Source organism: Meriones unguiculatus, chromosome 12 (assembly GCF_030254825.1).
Source record: "Meriones unguiculatus strain TT.TT164.6M chromosome 12, Bangor_MerUng_6.1, whole genome shotgun sequence".
NCBI classification, from domain to species: Eukaryota; Metazoa; Chordata; class Mammalia; order Rodentia; family Muridae; genus Meriones; species Meriones unguiculatus.
Window position 1 is genome coordinate 19,252,088 of NC_083360.1, and position 21,386 is coordinate 19,273,473.

Genomic DNA, 21,386 nt, shown 5'->3' on the forward strand with positions numbered 1-21,386 from the left:
TTACCTTCATAGCTCACAGCTCAGTTCTGAAGTCACCACTTTAATCTTTTATTACAATAACATCCCTCTAATGTGTAACAAAAAAACTATAGTATTTATTTTACAACAAATTACATCTGAAATTTAACTGTTTAAAGTTATAAAGATACTTTAATTCACATTGTCCCTGGAGCATAAATCTGAAAAATGGCTCAAGTGGATGGATTGGATCGCAGTTCTTCACATGGCTGCAATTTGAGAGTTAGCTGAGATTTCACCCTTCTGAGAGTTTGTTAATCTGGAATATATACTTCCAGGAAGTACACTATTGACTTTTCCGGGTTCTTTGCTCATTCTTGTGAGCCTCCCCTGGGACTGCTCACTCTTTTGAGGAGAGCAGTAACATGGAAGAAGCCAGAGAAGACATAGTGGTGGAAGGACAAGGAAGGTGGCAGAGTCAGATTGTGAATGAATGGGAGTACCACTCTGAACAGCTTGTGAGGTGGAGACCCGTGTCATTTATAAACTGATCTCTAATCACATACTTCACTAGGCTGTCACAGGGAGTGACTACACAATGCTGAGTACTAAATGATAGAAGAATCATTGACAGCCTTCTTGAATCTGCAAGCACACAAAATATATTTTAAGTTGCTTTGTTCATTTGTTAGTTAGCTTTGAAAAGAGATGAGGCAAAAAATTATGAAGTCCATCTTGGGCAGGGCCAGTAGACCCTTTTCTAGGTGTCAGCATTCTTCATTTTCTAGATAAATAGCACCTTTGACTCAGTACGTATGGAGGAGTGCTTTCTAGACCACCCTGCCACAACATCTTAAAGCTAGAATCCCTAGCTGCTTAAATCTTATGTAAACAGCATGGCATTTATATATAACCTGTATGTGCCACTTAACTATAAACCTGAGCTTAAACTCCCTTACATAGACCTTAAGTTGTACTTTTTTGTTATTGTTACTCAGTGTTTGTAGATGACCCATGATTATTGTATACTTGATACAATGAAGTCATTTGATTAATTTCCCACCCATTTTACAGGTTTCTGCCAGAAGAGAGAGTGTGTGTCTATGTGTATGTGTCCATGTGTGTCTGTCTGTGTGAGTGTTTCTATGTGTGTGCACGCATGCCTGTATGAACACTTTACTATGGTTATGACATATGGTTATGGTTACATTACTATGGTAATGACATGTTTTGTAGGATCAAAGATCTTCAGTAGTAAATAATACCACTCTTTTATAGGAGACTGTTGGAAGAAGCTTGCTGAGATTTTATATATATAAGTGAAATACACAAATTTCAGATAGCTTATTTTCTGCAGTGGCGCTACAAATTTAAGTAAGCAAGTGCGACAGGCTATTGGCAAACCTTGAATCCTGATGGCCACTGTCGATGTCACTGTAGTTACCTGTTGTTCTTTACAGTGATCATTTTCTGTGTAACAGGAAATAAATCCTTGATGATGATTGAGGGCACTACAAACACATTTGACAGCATGTGAAAACAAAATTGATTGGTAAAGAGCCCTGAAGTTCAGATGTCTTCTTAGCCACTGATGTATGCTGTACATTGCATACCTTTTGCTCATAGATAAGTTTTGTATTCAAATACTAAATATAGTTTTACTGTCTAATAAAATATGTTTAATATCTAATGGAGTGTTTGGATGAACATGTAATTATAGAGGTAAGTCCTGCTCCTGTGCCTAATTATTTGATCTGTACTTTTGTTTGGAATGGCAATAAAAAATGAATTTCTTATAAGTCACATTTCAGAAGAAATGCGAAAGCACATGTACATAGTTGTTATTTCTGAGTTACGGAAACTACTGGCCATTGTGGACTGCCACTAGAACTGATAATGTCATTTCTTTGTAAAACTCTAAGGTTATTCATATTTGTCTCTTAATAATATGACATTTATTTCTTCCCCAGATCTTCCTCAGAACTGTGATCCTAACATTCCCTTAGTTGCTCAGGAATTAATGAAAAAGATGATACGTCAGTTTGCAATTGAGTACATTTCAAAAAGTGGTAAAATTCAAGAAAATAGAAATGGTTCTATTGGAGCGAATCTCATATGTAAAAGTATCCAGATGAACCAAGCAGAGAACTGCCTTCAAGATGAACAAGAAGGCCCCTTAGACCTCACTGTGACTCGAACGCAGGAGCAAGCTGCTCAGCAAGGTATGTTGTTTGTCTAGCATGTGATACTTACATTTTTGTTCTAAAGTATTTAAACATGGATGTGTTTTGTGTTCATAGAGAACATTATCTCTCTTTCCTGTTTCATTTACATGGTGTAGACCAGAGAGATAAAAATTTAAAACCTTGTGATGCAGTTTTTGAAGATTTACCTTTTACTTAACTTACTGATGTATGGTGGCAGTGCATGTGTGTGCAGGCACCCAGGGAGGCCAAAAGAGGGAACTGCTAATATGGGTGCCGGACGCAACCCAGGTGTTCTGGAAGAACAGCACGTGCTCTTAACTATGAGCCATCTCTCCAGCTCCCTATAGTACGTTTTTAATAGTTTATAAAAGAAAATTTGAATGTGTTTCTTCAAAATAGAGTATACATTAATAATCTTATTGAGCAAGTTAAAAATAAAGGATGTGTATAAAGAGATACTATGAGAAAGAACTGTATTTCTAGTAGAAAGCCAAAAATACTAGTTTAGTATTTGCTCTTTAGTTTTTGAACTGAGATACAAAATAAGTACATGGTTTACCATCCAGTATTTTTCCTTCGTTTTTTTAGATTTATTTGTCTTATGTGTGTGAATGGTTTGTCTACATGTATTTCATCATACCATATGCATGCCATGTGACTTCAGAAGTCAGAAGAGAATGTTGGACCTTCTGTGAAACTAGGATTACAGATAGTGTGAGCCACCATATGGGTGCGGAGATTCAAACTCAGGTCCTAGCATCAATTGTTTTAAACTGCTGGGCCATCTCTCCACATCCTTCCCAACCACAGTTTTGTTTGTTTGTTTTTTGTTTTGTTTTTTGTTTTATAACTAAGAAAGGAGACAGTTGTACATGTCATAAATACACTACAATCCTATAATTTTAAAACATACAAAGATACATTACCATGTTGAATATGTTAAGTAGAGTTTATTTGTAATATACCTGTGACTTCACAGAAGACCACTCACCAAAAGGGGGGGGGGCTTTTAAGAATGAAGGGAGGATACCAAATAAATGGCTTATTTGGAAATCAGAGAACAAGTAGCTTTTATTAACATGGTTTAGGGATCATGTCACTTCTTGGAAGCTGTGAAAAAAAAAAAAAAAAGGGGGTGTCATTCCTGACTTACCCCATGCTTCATTAGAGTGTAGGTGATGTAGAGAGTAGAGTGATGCTCACCAAACAGGACTCAGAAAATGGAAAAAAGATATTTAAAAAATTTTTTTTCATTGAAATGATCCTAGAATACAGTGGTGCTAAGACTTTTTTTTAATTTATTTATTTTCATTTTTATGTGTATTGGTGTTTGCCTGCATGTATATCTATGTGAGAGTATTAGATCTTGGAGTTATAGACAGCTGTGAACCACCAGGTGGAGGCTGGGATTTGAACCTGGGTCCTCTGGAAGAGCAGTTGGTGCTCTTAACCACCGAGCCATCTCTCCAGCCCCAGTGTTAAGACTCTTATGGAATGAGCACAGCAGTCAATGTTTAAAAGAGACAGTCTCTAAAGACCCATCAATGTTAAACATGGGAGTAATCCCCATATGTGGTTCCTAATTTTAGACTGAATAGTTATGTTTCTGAGAAATATTGTTATTAGGTTATAAGAAAGGTAAACTATATCTGCAATATAGGACTTAATGTAAAGCACAGGGTTTTAATTTTTTTTATTTGCTGTGTACACTTGATATCTCCTCTCGAGGTTATTTTAGCATTCTACAGGATAGAACATGAACCTTAGTGTTTGACAGACTTACGGTTGCAAATAGGAAAAGATGGCAAATGAAAAGGAAAATTGAAACTTAAAAACATAAGTTCAAAATACTAAATTTCCATTGGAAACAGGAGAAAATAACTAATAGGACAGAAGCCTACCACAGAGGGCCCCTAGCAGTGTATCAAAACAGATGCTGTGACTTATAACCAAACCTTGGGCAGAGTGCAGGGAATCATATGAAAGAAGGGGTATTTCGTATGGCCTGGAGAGGACAGGAACTCCACAAGGACCAAATAAATCTTGGCACAGGAGTCTTTTCTGAGACTGTTTCTCCAACCAAGGACCATGAATGGATATAACCTAGAACCCCTGCCCAGATGTAGCCTATCACAGCTCAGTATCCAAGTGGGTTCCCTAGTTAGGGGAACAGGAACTCAATGGCTGGCTCTTTGACCTCCTTCCCCACCCCCACCCCCCAGGGAGGAACAGCCTAGCTAGGCCACAGAGGAGGACATTGTAGCCAGTCCTGAAGAGACCTGACAAGCTAAGATCAGATGGAAAGGGAGGAGGCCCTCCCCCATCAGTGAATTTAGAGAGGGGCAGGAAGGAGATAAGGGAGAGAGGGTGGGTTTGGGAGGGAGTGAAGGAGGGGCTACAGCTGGGATACAAAGTAAATAAACTGTAATTAATATAAAAAATAATAAAAATTTAATTAAAAAAACAAAGTACTAAATTTTCCCAAGTTGAATATAGTAAGATATTATGCAATTCCATGATCTTAGCAAATAGACGGCAGAGGCAGGAAGATCAGAAGTTCAAGACCAACCTGGACTACATGAGTCCTGTCTTGAAAGAAAAAAAAGAGTAAAATTATAATAAATAAATACCAAAAATGAAATGGATAACCTGTGTAAGACCCTATAAAGAACATCATAGAACTTACTGACAGTAATTAAAAAAAATTCCAAAGCAAGTGCTTATATTTCAGCTGATTAAGAATGCTTTTGCAGATTTAATGTCCAGTCAGAATTTTACTAGTTTGTTGATTTTACTAAAATGAAATTACTTCCTGATTTTAAAATTGACAAACAAGTCTTAAAGAGACAAGAATAACAAAATCAAGGTAATGAAAAGTTTGCTTTAAGACCCATAAAGGACTTAAAGTGCAGTAATTAAAACTGGATCATTTTGGTTAGAATATAATTCAGTGAAAGCTCAGAAATTCCCAAGGAATTACTGAAATCTTAGTACAGTACAAGTGTCAGTATAAATCACTGTGGAAGGGGTCCTTCCTATTCTGTAAGTGTTGCAAGGCAACTGGTTACACACCCAGAAGGAGGTTGACAGTAGGTCTGTAAATAGCTCCCTACCATACACTGTTCATAAAAAAGGAGTAAATGTGAAAAGCACATTTGCTGTTCAGAACACTGTACAGAATAGAATTTTGAATAACAAAGTTTATAGAATATGACTGCTTGAATTAGAGAGTGCAGTTTTCACAACTTGTAGCCTTGTGACCTTTGCAGCCTAATTGACCATTAATCATTTTGTCCTATAATTAGAAATGTAATATTAATAAAACAATAATGCTGTTTGTTGTATGGACTGTAGTGTGTTAAATCACACTCTTAGTGCAATATTGTCTGTCCTAGTTGCTTTCTGTTGCTCTGATGAACAGCATGACCACAGCGGCTTGGGGCAGAAAGGGCACAGTTGGCTCACACATCTTGCAGATTGACTGAGGGAAATCAGGCCAGGAAGTCAAGCAGGAGCAGAGGCAAGAACATGGCTGCTTGTTTTTATGGCATGCTCAGTTTCCTTCTTCAACAACCCAGGGTCATCTACCCAGAATGGAACTGCTCACAGTATTTTGAGCCCTCCCACGTCAATCATTAATCAAGACAATTCCCCATAGACATTCCCACAGGCCAATCTGATAGAGACAATTCCTCAATTGAGATTCCCTCTTTCTGAGGTAACACTGCTTTATACCAAGTTAATACCCAACAGTAGTTAGCACAAGTCCACCCTTGTCAGTTTGGCACCCAATTGCAGAATCTCCTTGTATTATGCTTAGTTTCCAAATGCAAACACTAACCAGGACATAAATTTGCCTAACATGATGTAACTATCCCATGTACTACCACAAATATAATTTTAGACAAGGTGGCAAAGTCCTTTGAAGAATGCTTGGTCTTTTAAGTTTTCATAATTTAAATATAATAATATAGATTTACAAAAACCACTGATATACGTCAATCAGTGTTACATTCCATAATAAACAAAGGAAACAGATATTGGTTTAATATATGTGTATTTGTGTACAAACATGTTCATAACAAAGTAAGACAGAAATATTCATATCAGCTATTTTTGTAACAGATCATGTGGCCTTAGCTGGTTTTATAATTACCTTCTCTACTACCCCTTCTTTATTTCCTCTACCGTCAGCAAACACCTTAGCAAGTCTTGCTTCTTTCACTGGAGGGGTGACCCATACCTTCATTCTTGAGGGGTTTATGCCCTTTGTCATCCTGCGTAGATTGTTTCCTGTTGACTTTAGTAATAGAACATGGAAGCACCAAAAGACACCCCAAAGAAACACCTACACTCCAGATGTAATGTTCTCTACCTCCATTGTAGAGACCAGTCCAATTTCCTCCTGTACTCTGGATCAGTCACCCCATTCAAACACCTTTTCTTTCGACCTTCCTTCCTTTCTCCCTCCCTTCCTCATTCCCTTCCTCTCTCTTTCACTTTCTCCCTCCCTTTCTTTCTTCCTTCCTTTTTAAAGATTTCTTTATGTGTATGGTTTTACCTGCATGCATGCCTATGTACTGCTTGTGTAAATTGCCTGCAGAAGCCAGAAGTGAGCATCAGAGTACATGGAACTTGAGTTACTGATTATTTTAAGCCACCATGAAACCGAACCAAGGTCCTCTAGAAGAACAGCCAGTGTTCTTAACCACTAGGTCCTTTCTCTAATTGCTGTTGTTCTTTTCTTATCAGTCTTTTAATTTAAATACCATCAAAAGCCCAAAAAAGCTAGTAGGCAGGCTTAGCTTCCAGTTCAGTAGAATGTTTGCTGTGTTTCCTAATAGAAATATTCCCTCCTCTGGAACCAAAACTTCTAGGCCACTAAAATCTAGGAACAGGAAGGAAATACTTTCCCAGTGGATCACTAGGGATGATAGTGAGTGGTACCTCCTGTTACCCATTAATCCTAGCTATAGAAGAAATAATACCATATATTGGACACTGATTGAAAGCATACACTACCTTCTAGATAACATTCTCTAGAGCTACGGGTTATTGCCACCTATTTAGTGTAACAGTGTTTAAAAAGGCATTTCTACTCCTCTGTAAAGCTAGTGCTTCAAGATTGTAGAGAACATGATATGACCAGTGGAGTCCATGATATTTGGTATACTGTCAAACTTCCCTGACTATGAAATGAGTTCCTGTTTCAAAAGTAATGCTGTGTGGAATACTATGCTAATGGATGTTAGTGTGGACAGAGAAGCATTATATGCAGGAAATGAACATCCATAACCAGAATAAATACCTACTCCAATAAGAACAAAGCATTACCCTCTCCATGAAGGAAGTGGTCTAATGTAGATAATATACCACCAAGTCACTGAATGGCCATACCAAAGAATAGTACCATCCTAGGGGCTCAGTGTTGGTCTCTGCTACTGGATGATCTGGCACCCAGCAGCAGCTGTAGGCAGGCCAGCCTTATTGAGTGGAAGTCCATGTTGTTCAGCCTATGCATAACTCCATCTCTCCAATATGGCCACTTTTTTCATGGGCCCATTGTTCAGTAATAATAAGCAGGGATGACCAGAGAAAGGCTGATTGCAGAGTGGGTCATCCTGTCTACTTGATTATTGAATTCCTCTCTTAAAGAATAACCTTTACCAAGGACCATGGTTGGATATAACCTAGAACCCCTCTCAGACGCAGCCCATGGCAACTTAGTATCCAAGTGGAATTCCCTAGTCAGGGAAACAGAGTCTGTCTCTGACGTGTACTCAGTGGCTGGCTCTTTGACAGACTCCACCCCGCCCTGAGGGAGGAGCAGCCTTGCTAGGCCACAGAAGAGGACTTTGCAGCTAGTCCTGATGAAACCTGATAAACTAGGATCTGACGGAAGGGGAGGAGGAACTGCCCTATCAGTGAACTTAGAAAGGGGCAGGGAGGAGATGAGGGAGGGAGTGTGGGGTTGGGAGGGAATGAGGGAGAGGGCTACAGCTGGGTATACAAAGTAAATAAACTTTAATTAATATTAAAAAATAAAATTAAAAAAGTAACCTTTTGATGAACATTTACATGGACTAGAAATAACCTTATGTCCTTTGTCCATTTAAAGAGGTCTATCCATGTTCCTCAAAGTCTTTCTCACCAGTTTTCGAGTCATGCTTTTTCTAAGTCCAGTCAAATATGGCAAAGCACTTTGCATACTTTCCGTCATAGAAAAGAAGTATAGCTTTATATATCTTTGATTTTATGAAACTACAAATATATGCTGTCAGTTAGTTAAATACCCATGATTAACAGCTTCACCTAAGAGAACAGTAAGACAAACTGCAGGGCCAAATGCTTATGAGTGAGGAGGAGAGGAAGGGTCCTATTTGAAGAGATAATTAAAGAATGGCTAGAGAGGTAAAGTGAGGAAGCCCTAAGACATTTTTAATGATAATGACATTACTTTGTATTAAGCAGTGATTATGGCAACAGTTTCATTACTAGTAATAATTTTAACGTTTTTGTGGAATTTAATTTTTGAACACTTTCTTTGTCCATACAATATAAAATAGTTTCCTGTTCATTTATATTCACTGTCCTTCATGCAATGAATCATATTTTATTTTGTATATTTAATATTCATGATAATGTGGCTTCAGAGACTTTTGAATTCATGTCCATAGTCAAGTATGAATTGAACCTCATGACTTGCATTGTATAGCAACTAGAAACTAGTAATATTATGAGGAGCTAACAAATGTGTTCTTTTTTTCAGTTAATACTAAAGTAAAGTAGGCATTAATGATTATCTAGACATTTCTGAAAAAAAGTCTTTAAGATTTTTAGAATCCAACCAATGAGATAATTGATTAAAAGGTCACTTTTAGCTTTTGGGGGGAAACTGCTAACACTCTTTCCCAGATGATGTTATAGTGCTGTGTTAGTTATATGTGCTATATGTAGCCATAATTGAGTAGACCAATATGGGTTAATAATGAAGACAATAATTTTTTAATTACTACCACTTTCATGCCATTATTTTAAGAAATGAATACTATAATAAAATCTGTTAAATAGTTTTACTTTATCAACTATGAAGCTTAAATATTAGCTATAGAGTTTAAATTCAAATTCTGTGTACCCCTCAGATGCTACTGGATTTAGAATAAGCGAATTACATGAAGATGACATAGTATAGAACTGACATACATAAGATGCTGTGAGATTTGGAAAGATAGCTAAGTAGGGGGTGATACTGAAAGGTGTGTAGAAATTAGCAAGACTAGTAGAATACCATATAAAAACAAAAAAAAAACATCTATAAAGAGATGAAAAAGGTTTGGTCATGAGTCTTTGCTTTGAAAACACTGCTAGTTAGAGTCTTTCAGATGCGCTCAGTAGACTCCTGTCATACGTTCAATGCACATCCCATCTGTCTTTCTAAACGAGGATTGATCATCTCACCCCATGTCCGCTCAATTGATTATCGTTTTTAGGTGTATAGATTTCATTATGTTTATCATATCTTATAGGTCTATATAAGTGAGTATCCCATGTTTGTCTTTCTCCTTCTGGGATATTTCACTCAGAATGATCTTTTCTAGATCCCACCATTTGTCTGCAAATTTCATGATTTCTTCCTTTTTGATTGCTGAGTAGTATTCCATTGTATAAAAATACCAAACCTTTGGCAGAGTACAGGGAATCATAAGAAAGAAGGGGAGTTAGTCTGATGGGGAAAGGATAGGAGCTCCACAAGGACCAAATATATCTGGGCACAGGGTCTTTTCTGAGACTGACATTCAACCAAGGACCATGTATGGATATAACCTAGAACCTCCACTCAGATGTAGCCTGTGGTAGCTCAGTAACCAATTGGTTTCCCAAAGTGAGGGGAACAAGGACTATTTCTAACAGGAACTCAATGACTGGCTCTTTGGTCTCCCCACCCCCGAAGGGAGGAGCAGTCCTGTTAGGCCACAGAGGAGGGCTTTGCAGCCAGTCCTGAAGATACCTGATAAAACAGGATCAGATGAATGGGGAGGAGGTCCCCCCTATCAGTGGACTTGGAAAGGGGCACGGTGGAGATGAGGGAGGGAGGGAGGGACTGGGAGGGAATGAGGGATCGGGACACGGCTGGGATACAGAGTTAATAAAATGTAACTGATAAAAATAAAAAATAAAAAAAAAATAAAGTAATAAAAAAAAGAGATGAAAAAGAATTATAATCTTAAAAGTTTGGAAAAAGTTTTATGTTAAAGAATTCCTTGTCAATAATTTGCAAGAAAAAGACAAGAACTGTTTGTAAACAATTGTTTTGACAGAAGGACTAGTAAAGTGTTGTTGTTGAAGAAATTGTTCAGCATTGTCATGGCTTAAATTTTCAAACATCAATCTACTTCTGAATTTATCTCTGGTGCCATATGTACAAATAATTATATGTCCTTATTGAAAAGTTATATTGGCCTGTCTTTTGAATATTTTCAGTAGGATTTGGTCACAGGCAAGTAAATTGTGATATTAAATGGCAGTCTGCAACTAGTAAATAAAAACAGTGTTGTGTTTATTCTCTGGGCATTAAACATACAGAAAAATGCAGCACAATAACCATGTACTAATCATTTAAAATTAATTAATGTACCGTAGACTCATGCATTTCTAATTTGTTTTCTCATAAAGAGCAAATGCATATCTAAAAATATAGTTACATTCTCTTTAAATCTTTTAACTTCTCTTTGACTGATTTGCTAATACCACGAACTTATGCATTTATATGGAAAGTAGTTTTATGTGCTTTAGAAAAATTCACATAAACTGCATGCTAAATGTACTGTTTTAATTATGAATATTTCAAATACCTACTAATGTAGGTAAACTGCATGGATCATTGTCTAGCACTTTGACTTGTAGGTGTTAGTTAGAGAAGGTCCTTATAACTTGAACATAAGGTGACACACTTAGGTGCTTACATCAGCATTGTCTCTAAGACAGAAAACTAGACATGGATTCCTACTAACAGGTGAACAGAAAGTTACCTACAATGTATTAAAGAGAATGCAATGTTACTTCTTCAAGTATGTCATGAGAGAATAGTGACTACATAGTTCTTATCTACTATGAGTTAGTCATTAGTACTTAGACTTTGTGCTTGAAAAAGAAGTGGTAGCAAAATACTTGAATATGAATGGTAACACTAAGGAAATGTGATAGTTTCTGTTGGTTTCTAAATTTTATCTAAAAATCTGTAATGCATATTAGAATGTAATACATATACTTATAAGCTTATGTTTGCGATGTAAATGGTCATAGACTGATATTTTTCAGTATAGTATGACAAATATATTGGAGGATGTTTCCATTTTCACTAGATAGACTATAATATGTTCCCTTATAGAATCCTTTTAGAACCAGCCTTTTCATATGTAATATAGTCAGCTCGTTTATGGTGAGGGCCTAACGTGTTGATCACGTTTAAACTTCTAAAGAGGAAAAGGTCAGGAATCAATAGCCTGATATGATTAAAGGATAGAATAAGACTTAGAAAGAATTCATCCAGTTTAAAAATTGGTATTAATTTTAATTTCTCTATGTGATAGTGATTGAAATGGAAAAGAAAGCTATATTGTCCCGGCCAGAATGTCACTACCTATTTCACACTGTATATGAAGAGAGATTTTGTATTTTGTAGAATTCATAAATTTAATTAAACACACCAAAAGTCTAGAAGAATTTAAAATTATAGAAATTTGTTAATTTGTTCTGAAACCTTGGATAACAATTAGAGTTAGCAAAAAAATGTATTTTCTCCTCCCACTCCGTAAGTTTTATATATTAAAATCTAACTTGAAAATGCTCTGAAATGTTCTTGAAATAGTAAAACTTCCATTTATAATTAACAGAAATGAGGTAATAAAACGTAGATAAACAGTATTATTCATTCATTAATTTTAATGAATATTAATTTAGTCCTCTTGAAGAATCCTATCGTGGGGACTGGAGAGATGGCTCAGCAGTTAAAATACTTGCTGCTACTGCAGTGGGCCCAGGTTTCATTCCAATACCCACATGGTGACTCACAACCATTTCTAACTCCAGTTTTAGGCATTTGATAACCTTTCTGACTTCCATGGGCACCAAGCACACACGTGGTGCGCAGGCATATATGTAAGCAAGACAACAGTTCATATAAAATAAGTCAGTTAGTGCACAGTGGTGTGCTGGCATGAGGAAAGGGGCCTTTGCTTTCAGGAGATCTGTACCTTGAGAGTGAGTAGCTTTGTGACAGTCTGCGCTGGAAAGAACATCCTAGACAGCAAATGCTCTATTGCAGTTTGAGAGATAAGGTATCCTGTAGCATTTGTGAGGAACTAAGTACAAGTAGTTAGATGCAAGAGAAATACAGATTTTGGTGAAAACTAAACATAAAATTAGGCTGAATGGGTAAACTGGTCAAGATAGTTGGAGTAACAGTTTTTATGTAGCAGGAACTTCACCTCCCTCCTTTATTCTTCTGATCTATGTGTTCTAACTTAGAACTCAACACTATGTTTCTTCCAGGTTTTCAATTCTTTGTTTAGCAAGTAGTTCTGAGCATTTGGGCTAGTCACTCTTCCAGGCTGAGTGATGTTTTAGTGAATAAAGTAGATATGCTGGTTGTGTAATCATAGCAAGTAGAAAATGGTCTGCTAAATGGTAAATAATCATATAGCAATGCTATAATGAAAACCTAGAATGATGACAATCCTCCAAACCCAAATTATGCCCAAAATGATTGAGTGATTCATAAGATTTTAGATGAATCACCATGACTGTGAGGGGAGAATAGTAGGACTCCTCTAAGCAAAAGAAAAGGACTTAAGTGTAGAACCTTAGGGATGAGAAACAGCGTAGAGCTTTCCAGATTTACCTATTCCCCAGGCCTTTGTGGTCTACTGTCCACACAGCATTGATGCTTTATAAAGATGAAATATTGTCAGTCTGCTGGACTCCTTTAGTGACTTCATGTCTCCATAATAGTACTCAGCATGAAACCATAGCTATATGGCCCTGTATGATATCCTTCTATACTTCTGACCTTACCTCTTACCTCAGTTTTAGCCTACTTACTCTTCTTTTACCTCAGTTTAAGCCTACTTGTTCTCTAGCCATCCTAGCCTCCATCCTAGTGTTCCTTTAAAACTTTGTGCAATTGTAGAAGGCAGTCCTTTTATACAAATCATTTCATTTAGAGCCTTCTCCAACATATCTGCTTGCTTGAGAACCCTCACCTTGTTCAAGATCCTATTTAATAACAGTCCTACACCAGTAACATAAAACTGACTCCTATATTGGGTATGGTGCCCACACATATAATTCTAGCACTCAAAATACTAAGGCAGGAGATCACAAGTTAGAGGTCAACCTGGGCTACTCAGTAAGTTAATTGCCTAGCCTTTTCTAGGTAGTACGTCCTTGCTTTTAAAACATAATAATAAGATGTGTGTGAAAATGTGTGTGAATATGATCCCCTCAGCCCAACCTCCCCTCTCAGCTTGCATTGCAGTGTCTTCCTAAGCAGCACTGTCATCACTGGGCAGACTGGATTGATACTAAGCACCATGAGAATGGGCATTTTACATGCTTGGGGCGGGGGAGGGGGAGTCGTTGGGTGTTTTTGTGCTGCTATTCTGTCACATTGTCTTGTGACAGCACATACTGAATGATTATTCATTTCTACAAAAGAGGTGTTTTATTCATTCATCTTTATGCCTCACCAGGCACTTTATTGTATTTATTGTATTGTGAATTGATTTAGTTACTGTAAAAGTCAGTCAGTTTTCTTTAGCCTTGTTATGTTTTTAGGTTTAAGTAGCTATTTTTCCTACTTGATTCCTTTCCAGAGGTTTCTCTTTTTTTTTTTTTTTTTTTGAGCATATAGAAATATGTGTATTCTTGACATATTTGTTGTTGGATGTTAAGTTAATGGGGCATCTGTGCTGGCCTTCTCCTGGTAACAATTTCTGAATCATTTCAAGTTTTTTATTTGTGAAAATCCAATATTATATCTATGATAACTACATTTTAATGAAATAATAATACTGAAAAGTTTGTTTTATAGCATTGTCTATCCTAGTTCTATACTGTTATATGTAGTATTTTCATCTAGTCTTAGATATAACGTAGGTATAGGTTTAATTGTTGTATGTTCCAGCAGTTTAAAGTACTACATAAGTAGTTATTCAGTTCTCATGCATAACACATCCTATTCTTTCTTTTATAACTTGCATTGTTTCAGATTTCCCGAAGTGCCAGACTTGAGAGAAAGCACTCATGGATGAGCTGTCAAATTGACTTAACACTGCAGAATGGTGGGAAGGTTACCAAAAGTTGATTTTAAACAAATCATGTATTTGTTCCTTTTTTCTTTACCATGTTGCAGTACCAGCTCTCCTCTTTTTCCTGACATAATGCCTTCCCAGTCATGTCTTATTTCTAAAAGCAGATCAAATAAGTGTTGCAGTTATAACATCCGTACATAAGATAGGGAAATGTAAGAACTGGTATCCTATTGCAAATATAAAGTTTTTTCTCTTGCAATAATTATAGGGGATGGAGTGTTAGATCTCTCTACAAAGAAAACCAGCATAAAAACTGAAGAGTCATCCATATGTGATCCTGCTTCTGAAAATGCAGTGGCTGGGTAAGCAATATCTAGGAAATACAATTCAGTATTAATAAAGTGACTGTGCTGAGTAGGACTGACATAGTTTTCCTTCAGAATTTTTGTCACTCATAAGTTTGTCTCTCTCATACCTTCATTTGTCCTTTCTCTTTCTTTTTTCTTTCTGTTAAAGAAAAGTTATCAGAACAATCACCAAACTTCAATTCATGTTACTAAAATGAACTATCAATTTAATCATGGGATACAAACTAAGAAGCAGGACAAGTAAGAGAACTTGAAATATTCAAGAGGCAATTTTCAGGGAAATATGTAATTTTAGTATTTAGTTTTTTAAAAAAATGAACCATTTCTAAAACTGCTATAGTTACTAATTCTAAAACTAGCATATATGTTTAGTTTTTGCTTTAGTGTGGTGGCAAACAACTTAACATTTATTTAGTAATCACCACAAAAAAGTCCTTTCATGTCTTTAAAACTGTCACTAAATTAATTTAATAAATAATTACTAGTGAAATGCTGTTCTGTTGGATTTTTGGATTTTTTTATCTTTTGCATCTTTTCATTAATTGCATAGAAATATTTTTGTCCCATTTAACTCTGAGATGAATTTATTTCAGCTAAGGCTGTAATAGAGCTGGAGACACAGGTATAACAGATTAGAAGATTACAAAATTACTTTTGAAATATAGTAACATTCTAAAATGAAATTATTCATATACATCTTTTTTCAGATCTTAAGTTTTTATGTAGAGGAAAATGAGTCTGTGGAACTGACATGTCTGTGTTTGGAAGTGTTCTTGCTGCTACAAATTTCCTTTAAATGGGTTTACTCTTTTATTACTTGTTTAGCGGTAACGTCACGTTTCTACTAACAAAAACTCCTTTAGGATTTGGGTATTTTAATACTGGAACTCTAATTGTAAATAAAAATTATAAGTGTTGCTCTGCAAGCAGCTTTCAGAGGAATAGCAACATCATGAAAATATTTTTACAAATCTCAGTTAGGACTTTATGTTCTTGGAAGGTCTGCCCATTGAGGCCACCGTATCATTGACACATTGTCCTACCCGGACTGTAGCCTTTGCTTTGCTAAGGAGTAACTACTACATCTCACAGACCTAAAGTCTCATAAGCAGTGATGTTACCTAAGCAAGGAGTATAATAAAGGAGTGGACCCTCCCCTTCCATAGCTGTGTGAGAGTCTCTCATACATCAGTTTACCATCGTTTCATTCCATCCATCCAGGAGACTACACAGAAACAGAGAGGACTATGTGGAAAGAAGTGCTGAGTTTGCAGATGGTTTGCTCTCAAAAGCTTTGAAAGACATTCAGTCTGGAGCACTGGACATAAATAAAGCAGGCATACTTTATGGCATACCTCAAAAAACATTACTTCTCCACTTAGAAGCCTTACCAGCAGGGAAGCCTGCATCTTTTAAAAACAAAACTCGAGATTTCAATGATAGTTACTCATATAAAGAAAGTAAAGAAACTTGTGCTGTGCTGCAAAAAGTAGCCTTGTGGGCAAGAGCTCAAGCAGAGCGCACAGAAAAAAGTAAACTCAACCTACTTGAAACCTCAGAATTAAAATTCCCAACAGCTTCCAGTTACCTCCATCAGTTAACGCTACAGAAAATGGTTACTCAGTTTAAAGAAAAAAATGAAAGCCTTCAATATGAAACTTCAAATCCTACTGTACAGTTAAAAATTCCTCAGCTACGAGTAAACTCAGTTTCAAAATCACAAGCTGATGGTTCTGGTCTGCTGGATGTCATGTATCAAGTTTCCAAAACCTCTTCAGTCCTTGAAGGATCAGCTCTCCAAAAACTGAAAAATATACTCCCTAAACAGAACAAAATAGAATGTTCTGGGCCTGTAACTCACTCAAGTGTTGACTCTTACTTTCTACATGGGGACCTCTCTCCTTTGTGTCTTAATTCTAAAAATGGAACAATTGATGGAACCTCTGAAAACACTGAAGATGGACTGGACCGGAAAGATATCAAGCAGCCCAGGAAAAAACGTGGCCGCTATCGACAGTATGATCATGAAATAATGGAAGAGGCTATTGCAATGGTAATGAGTGGAAAAATGAGTGTTTCCAAAGCACAAGGAATCTATGGGGTACCTCACAGCACTTTAGAATACAAGGTAAAGGAAAGATCTGGAACACTGAAGACTCCTCCGAAGAAGAAACTACGATTACCAGACGCTGGGTTATATATGACAGATTCAGGGACTGGCAGCTGCAGAAACAGCAGCAAGCCTGTGTAGATTACTGTTAGAGAATGTATGTGTTTGTGTGTGTGTGTGTGTGTGTGTGTGTGTGTGTGTGTGTGTGTACACGTGTGTACACACGGGTGAATGTGCACAGGCGTATGTGAGGCTGTGTGTGTATGTGTGTGTGTACCTACATACACACATGGAAATTACAAATGCTCACTCTGACAGGAGACATGAAATTTTACAGTTCAAAAACCACTTACATGCCTTTTGAAAAAGTTTTATTCAGGGTTTTCACTGTGGAGAGAATTATAGAGTTGCTTATTCTGATAGTTTGTATTTAATCCTTGTATAAATAGGTGAAAAAAAGATTCAGGTTTTCTTTAGTAGTCAATAGCATAAAATGTGGGAAAACAAGTAATTGTCAAGTGAAACATTTTTTTTATTGGTAAAAGAACATTCTAGCCATTCAGTTGAACCATCTTATAATGGAAATATGATACTAATAGTTTGTGAACACTTTTCTGTAACATACCTACAATGACTGTGAGTATGTCTAGGAACCAATCAAAGTTAAATAGTTACCTCTGTACCAAGAGTGACTCATAGATACAGTATTAATACACTACAGTGCGTTCTATAAAATACAGAATGTGCTAGAGTGCATCCACCAAGATAGAAGAGAAAACCTTCAAGGATATGTATAGTAAAATTTAATATTTATCATTTAATTGTTGAGTTAGCAGGAAGTTGGGGTTATAAGTATATAATTTAAATTTAAAAAACTGACATAGTTAACCCTAACAGCTATAGAATCCTTTAATATAAGATGGAATACTAAAAACAAAAAGTAATTTAAATTTAATTATTAAAGTAATTTAATTTTGTTTTTCATTTGAAAAATAAGCTAATGTGTAAGGTTAGAAAAGAGAGTTGGAATGCAACTTAGAGCATGTTTATAATGTGCACAGAACAAGCTTGAGAATGGTCATTTTGGTTAAATGTGCTGGTTAGTTGATGTTATGACTACTTTAAGGATTGTGACACACTCCTATTGAAAAACCTCAGTGTAACTTTAATATATTTGCTGCTGTGACATTTCAAAACATTTTCAGTTTATCAAAATGAATTACAGATTTCATTTTGGTGGGTGATACATTATCATTTTGCTAATAACCAAACTTGCAGTTTGTTCAGGGTCTTGAATAGATTTACAGATATTTAACACTGACGCTGTTTTGAACTTTCAGTAATGTAAACTCTTTACTACTAGGATAGTTAGAAGCTGGGCAGTGCATTTTAACTTTTACTAGACTCATATGAAACCAGTAATTTTTATAAAACAGTTTTAAAAATATGGGTCAGAGTATTCATGTGGGTTTATGAAGTATGCAGTTTTGGTAGTAAACTGTAATAAAGCATGTACCTCCATGTAAAGAAAGGAGATTTGCTTTATAGATGAGAATTCTCCCCAATGCTCCTTTTCTCTATTAAAATTCAGGTTCTGGTCATTTTCCTAAGCCACCTTTTTTAAATCCAAAAGGAATTCTTACAGCTGAATTTAAAAATAAGTGCACCTTGTCAAATACTTGTGTTCCCGACACTTGTGTTTGTGTGTTTAATAATCACATGGGCATGTGATTGTCCAGATACTAAACTTTAAAACTGCTTACATGTATTTAAAGAAATGTATGACCAGGTAATTACTTGGTCTCTGAGATCTGTACTGAACGTTTTCAGCTGTTAACATTATCTGCATACTAGGGTATGAATCCTCTTGATCTTTTTCTTCCCCCAGGAAAATATACGTAATAGAATACAAGACAGCATTTGTCAGGGTCATCTTTCTTTTTAAAGAATTAAGCCATATTTTGTGAGGACTGGAACATGGATTATTTATTATATTTCCCCCTCTTCCCATTGAAAAACAAAGTTAAAAAAGTAAATGCTTCAAAAACAATTTTCTTGACCTCTTTATATAGAATTTTACTTGCAAAACTTTGAGAGCTCGAATGCATTACATAATATTTATATTGTATTGAGCTTTTTTATTCCTCACACTATATTTACATTGATAAATTGATTGAGAAGTTTATAGTAAAGGGAAACTTATAGAACACTTTTATATCATTTAAAAGATGACCTGACCAAAAACTTTACAGGATTCATAAATCAGGGATCATTTTGCTATTGACTTCACAGTGATCAGTAGTTTTATAGGTAATATTATAGTTAATTTGCAGCATTTTAGTACTTGTATTATTTATTTTTGGTCAAATAGTAAATTAAAATATTTTTTGATAGTTTATAGGTATTGACCAACCCATAACTTTTAAAAAAAAACATAAATGTTTGTATTACTGAGTTGACTTTGATTATACAGACTAGGAAAGGCAGGGAAGTTTATGGGTCCCCTCTCCCCACTGGTTCTATTAAGATGTCCTTTATGTTAAACTTTTAAAATACTTTATAAATTTAGTTACCAGTTAATACTTAATTGACAGTTTCTAAAAAGTCCAGTTTCAGCTGACTTTTAATGAATATGAAAGCAACCCCTATGTGCTTTCTACTTATTTGAATGTTCCTTGAGTATTTTATATTTAAAACAAAAAAGAAGGAAAAGAAAAAAAAACAGTGCCTCTGTTTTTAGAAAACTACTGCTCAGTAAAGTTGTTTAACCCATTTCTGGCAGCTGATGACAATTTCATATTAAAATGTATACTGGCTTTAGTGAGACTGATTTTATATTAAACTGACTTTAGTGAGACTGATTTTTTTTAGCTGTTTACAGTGCAGATACTTGTGTTTGCTTTTTAATTGCAGTATTTCCATTGTTGCAGTAATTTAGTAAAACTGTGGCTGCCTTGATTTTGACAGATTTTGTTAATATAAACTGATTGTTAGGCAATTAGTTATATTTATGCATAAATCAATTGCACTATAATTCATGAATTATTTATTACAATATTTTCTAATGAATTCATGTATCTGTCTTGTGTTGTACATGTACTGTAATTTTGTTCCTACTTTGTGTTGTTATATATCTAAATCTGATTGTATGAATTTTAATTGTTCAGTTAACGTGTTCCTAGGTTGTAATTTGTAGTAAAGCACTTCAATGCTTTTGCACTTAAATTTACAACACTGTCGGTGTGGTTAATTTACTCATTCAGTAAAAGAAAAGTAAAGTAAAACTTGACTATACTGAATTCTTTGATTCTCTGTAAGGAGTTTTTTGTTTTTCTTTTTTAAACAATATTAGAAATTGACGTGTTTATGTTCAACAAATTTCTAACAGAAAGGGGCATAGTAACAAAAATAAAATGTTTGGGCTTATAAATAAACTGGAAGAATTAGAATTGATCTTAAAAAAAATGAAAGCCAATTAGACTGAGGTGGCTTTTAATCTCAGCATTTAGGAGGTAAAGGTAGATGGATCTCTGTGAGTTCTAGGTCAGCACAGTCTAAATAGTGGGCTCTAAGCCAGCCAAAGCTACAATGTGAGATTGTTTCAAAATTACAATTTTAGGATCTTTATATATAATAATTTGAGAATAAATTGTGAATTGGAGATTCACACATATGCCTGTTCACTCATTATGTTTTTCTTTGAGATTCTAAGATGGAAAAAAAAAAATGAGGGGAGAAAAAAACCTTGAAACTGAATAAATATATATTTTAAATTTCATAACTTATAAATTTAGTTGTCCACCATGATATATAAGATATAATCTAATATCTGAATATCTGATTGTTCATATTTTTAGGTGAGTATCAGTGACCACTGGTATTTTTCAATTTCCATTATTAAAACTAGCAACCTGAATAAGAAAACTCATTAAAATAAAGATTTCCTTGGAATGTCAGAAAAAGTATATAGAAGTCAGTGGTTTTCATAATTTCATTATATTAATCAAATTCAATTATAGCATTTTATATTACTAAAAAAATGCTGCTTTTGATCATTTTGACAGGACTTATTTTTATGTTAGGACTTGCACCCTGGGCTTTGGACATGCTAATAAACATACTCCCCCAACTACTTACTACTTCTGTACAAATGATTTCATTAACAGTAAAATGCCATTTTAGGAACTACTAAGAGAGAATATTAATCTTTAAAATATAATATAACAATCTAAAAACTTGTATGCTCTCCCATTTATTACTAGTTATAAATATGCATAAAAGGCCATAACTACTTAAGAAACTGTCTGAAGTATATTCCTCAGGGTAGGTTGGCTTTTCTTTGGTTACCTGAAGTCATAAATTTGAGTTGCAGGAAAACAATATAATTATCTAATACTTAGTAACTAACATTAGATGTTGCTTTTGTTTTACA

The 21,386-nt window shown here is 35.3% G+C and overlaps 1 protein-coding gene across 12 annotated transcripts in view; it reads left to right on the forward strand.

The window, feature by feature from the left end:
• Lcorl (ligand dependent nuclear receptor corepressor like) overlaps positions 1 to 21,386 on the forward strand; it is a 155,193-nt gene that overhangs the window by 104,292 nt on the left and 29,515 nt on the right. For 8 of the 12 annotated variants that reach the window (XM_060365348.1, XM_021657265.2, XM_021657269.2 and 5 more), the window contains 2 exons: positions 1,929 to 2,180; positions 14,745 to 14,838. In XM_060365348.1, coding sequence (XP_060221331.1) covers positions 1,929 to 2,180; positions 14,745 to 14,838 — 346 coding nt within the window. Of the gene's footprint in view, positions 1 to 1,928; positions 2,181 to 14,744; positions 14,839 to 16,065; positions 20,622 to 21,386 lie in introns of those variants that run through there. The other 4 variants (XM_021657268.2, XM_060365357.1, XM_060365356.1 and 1 more) reach the window with 4 other exon arrangements.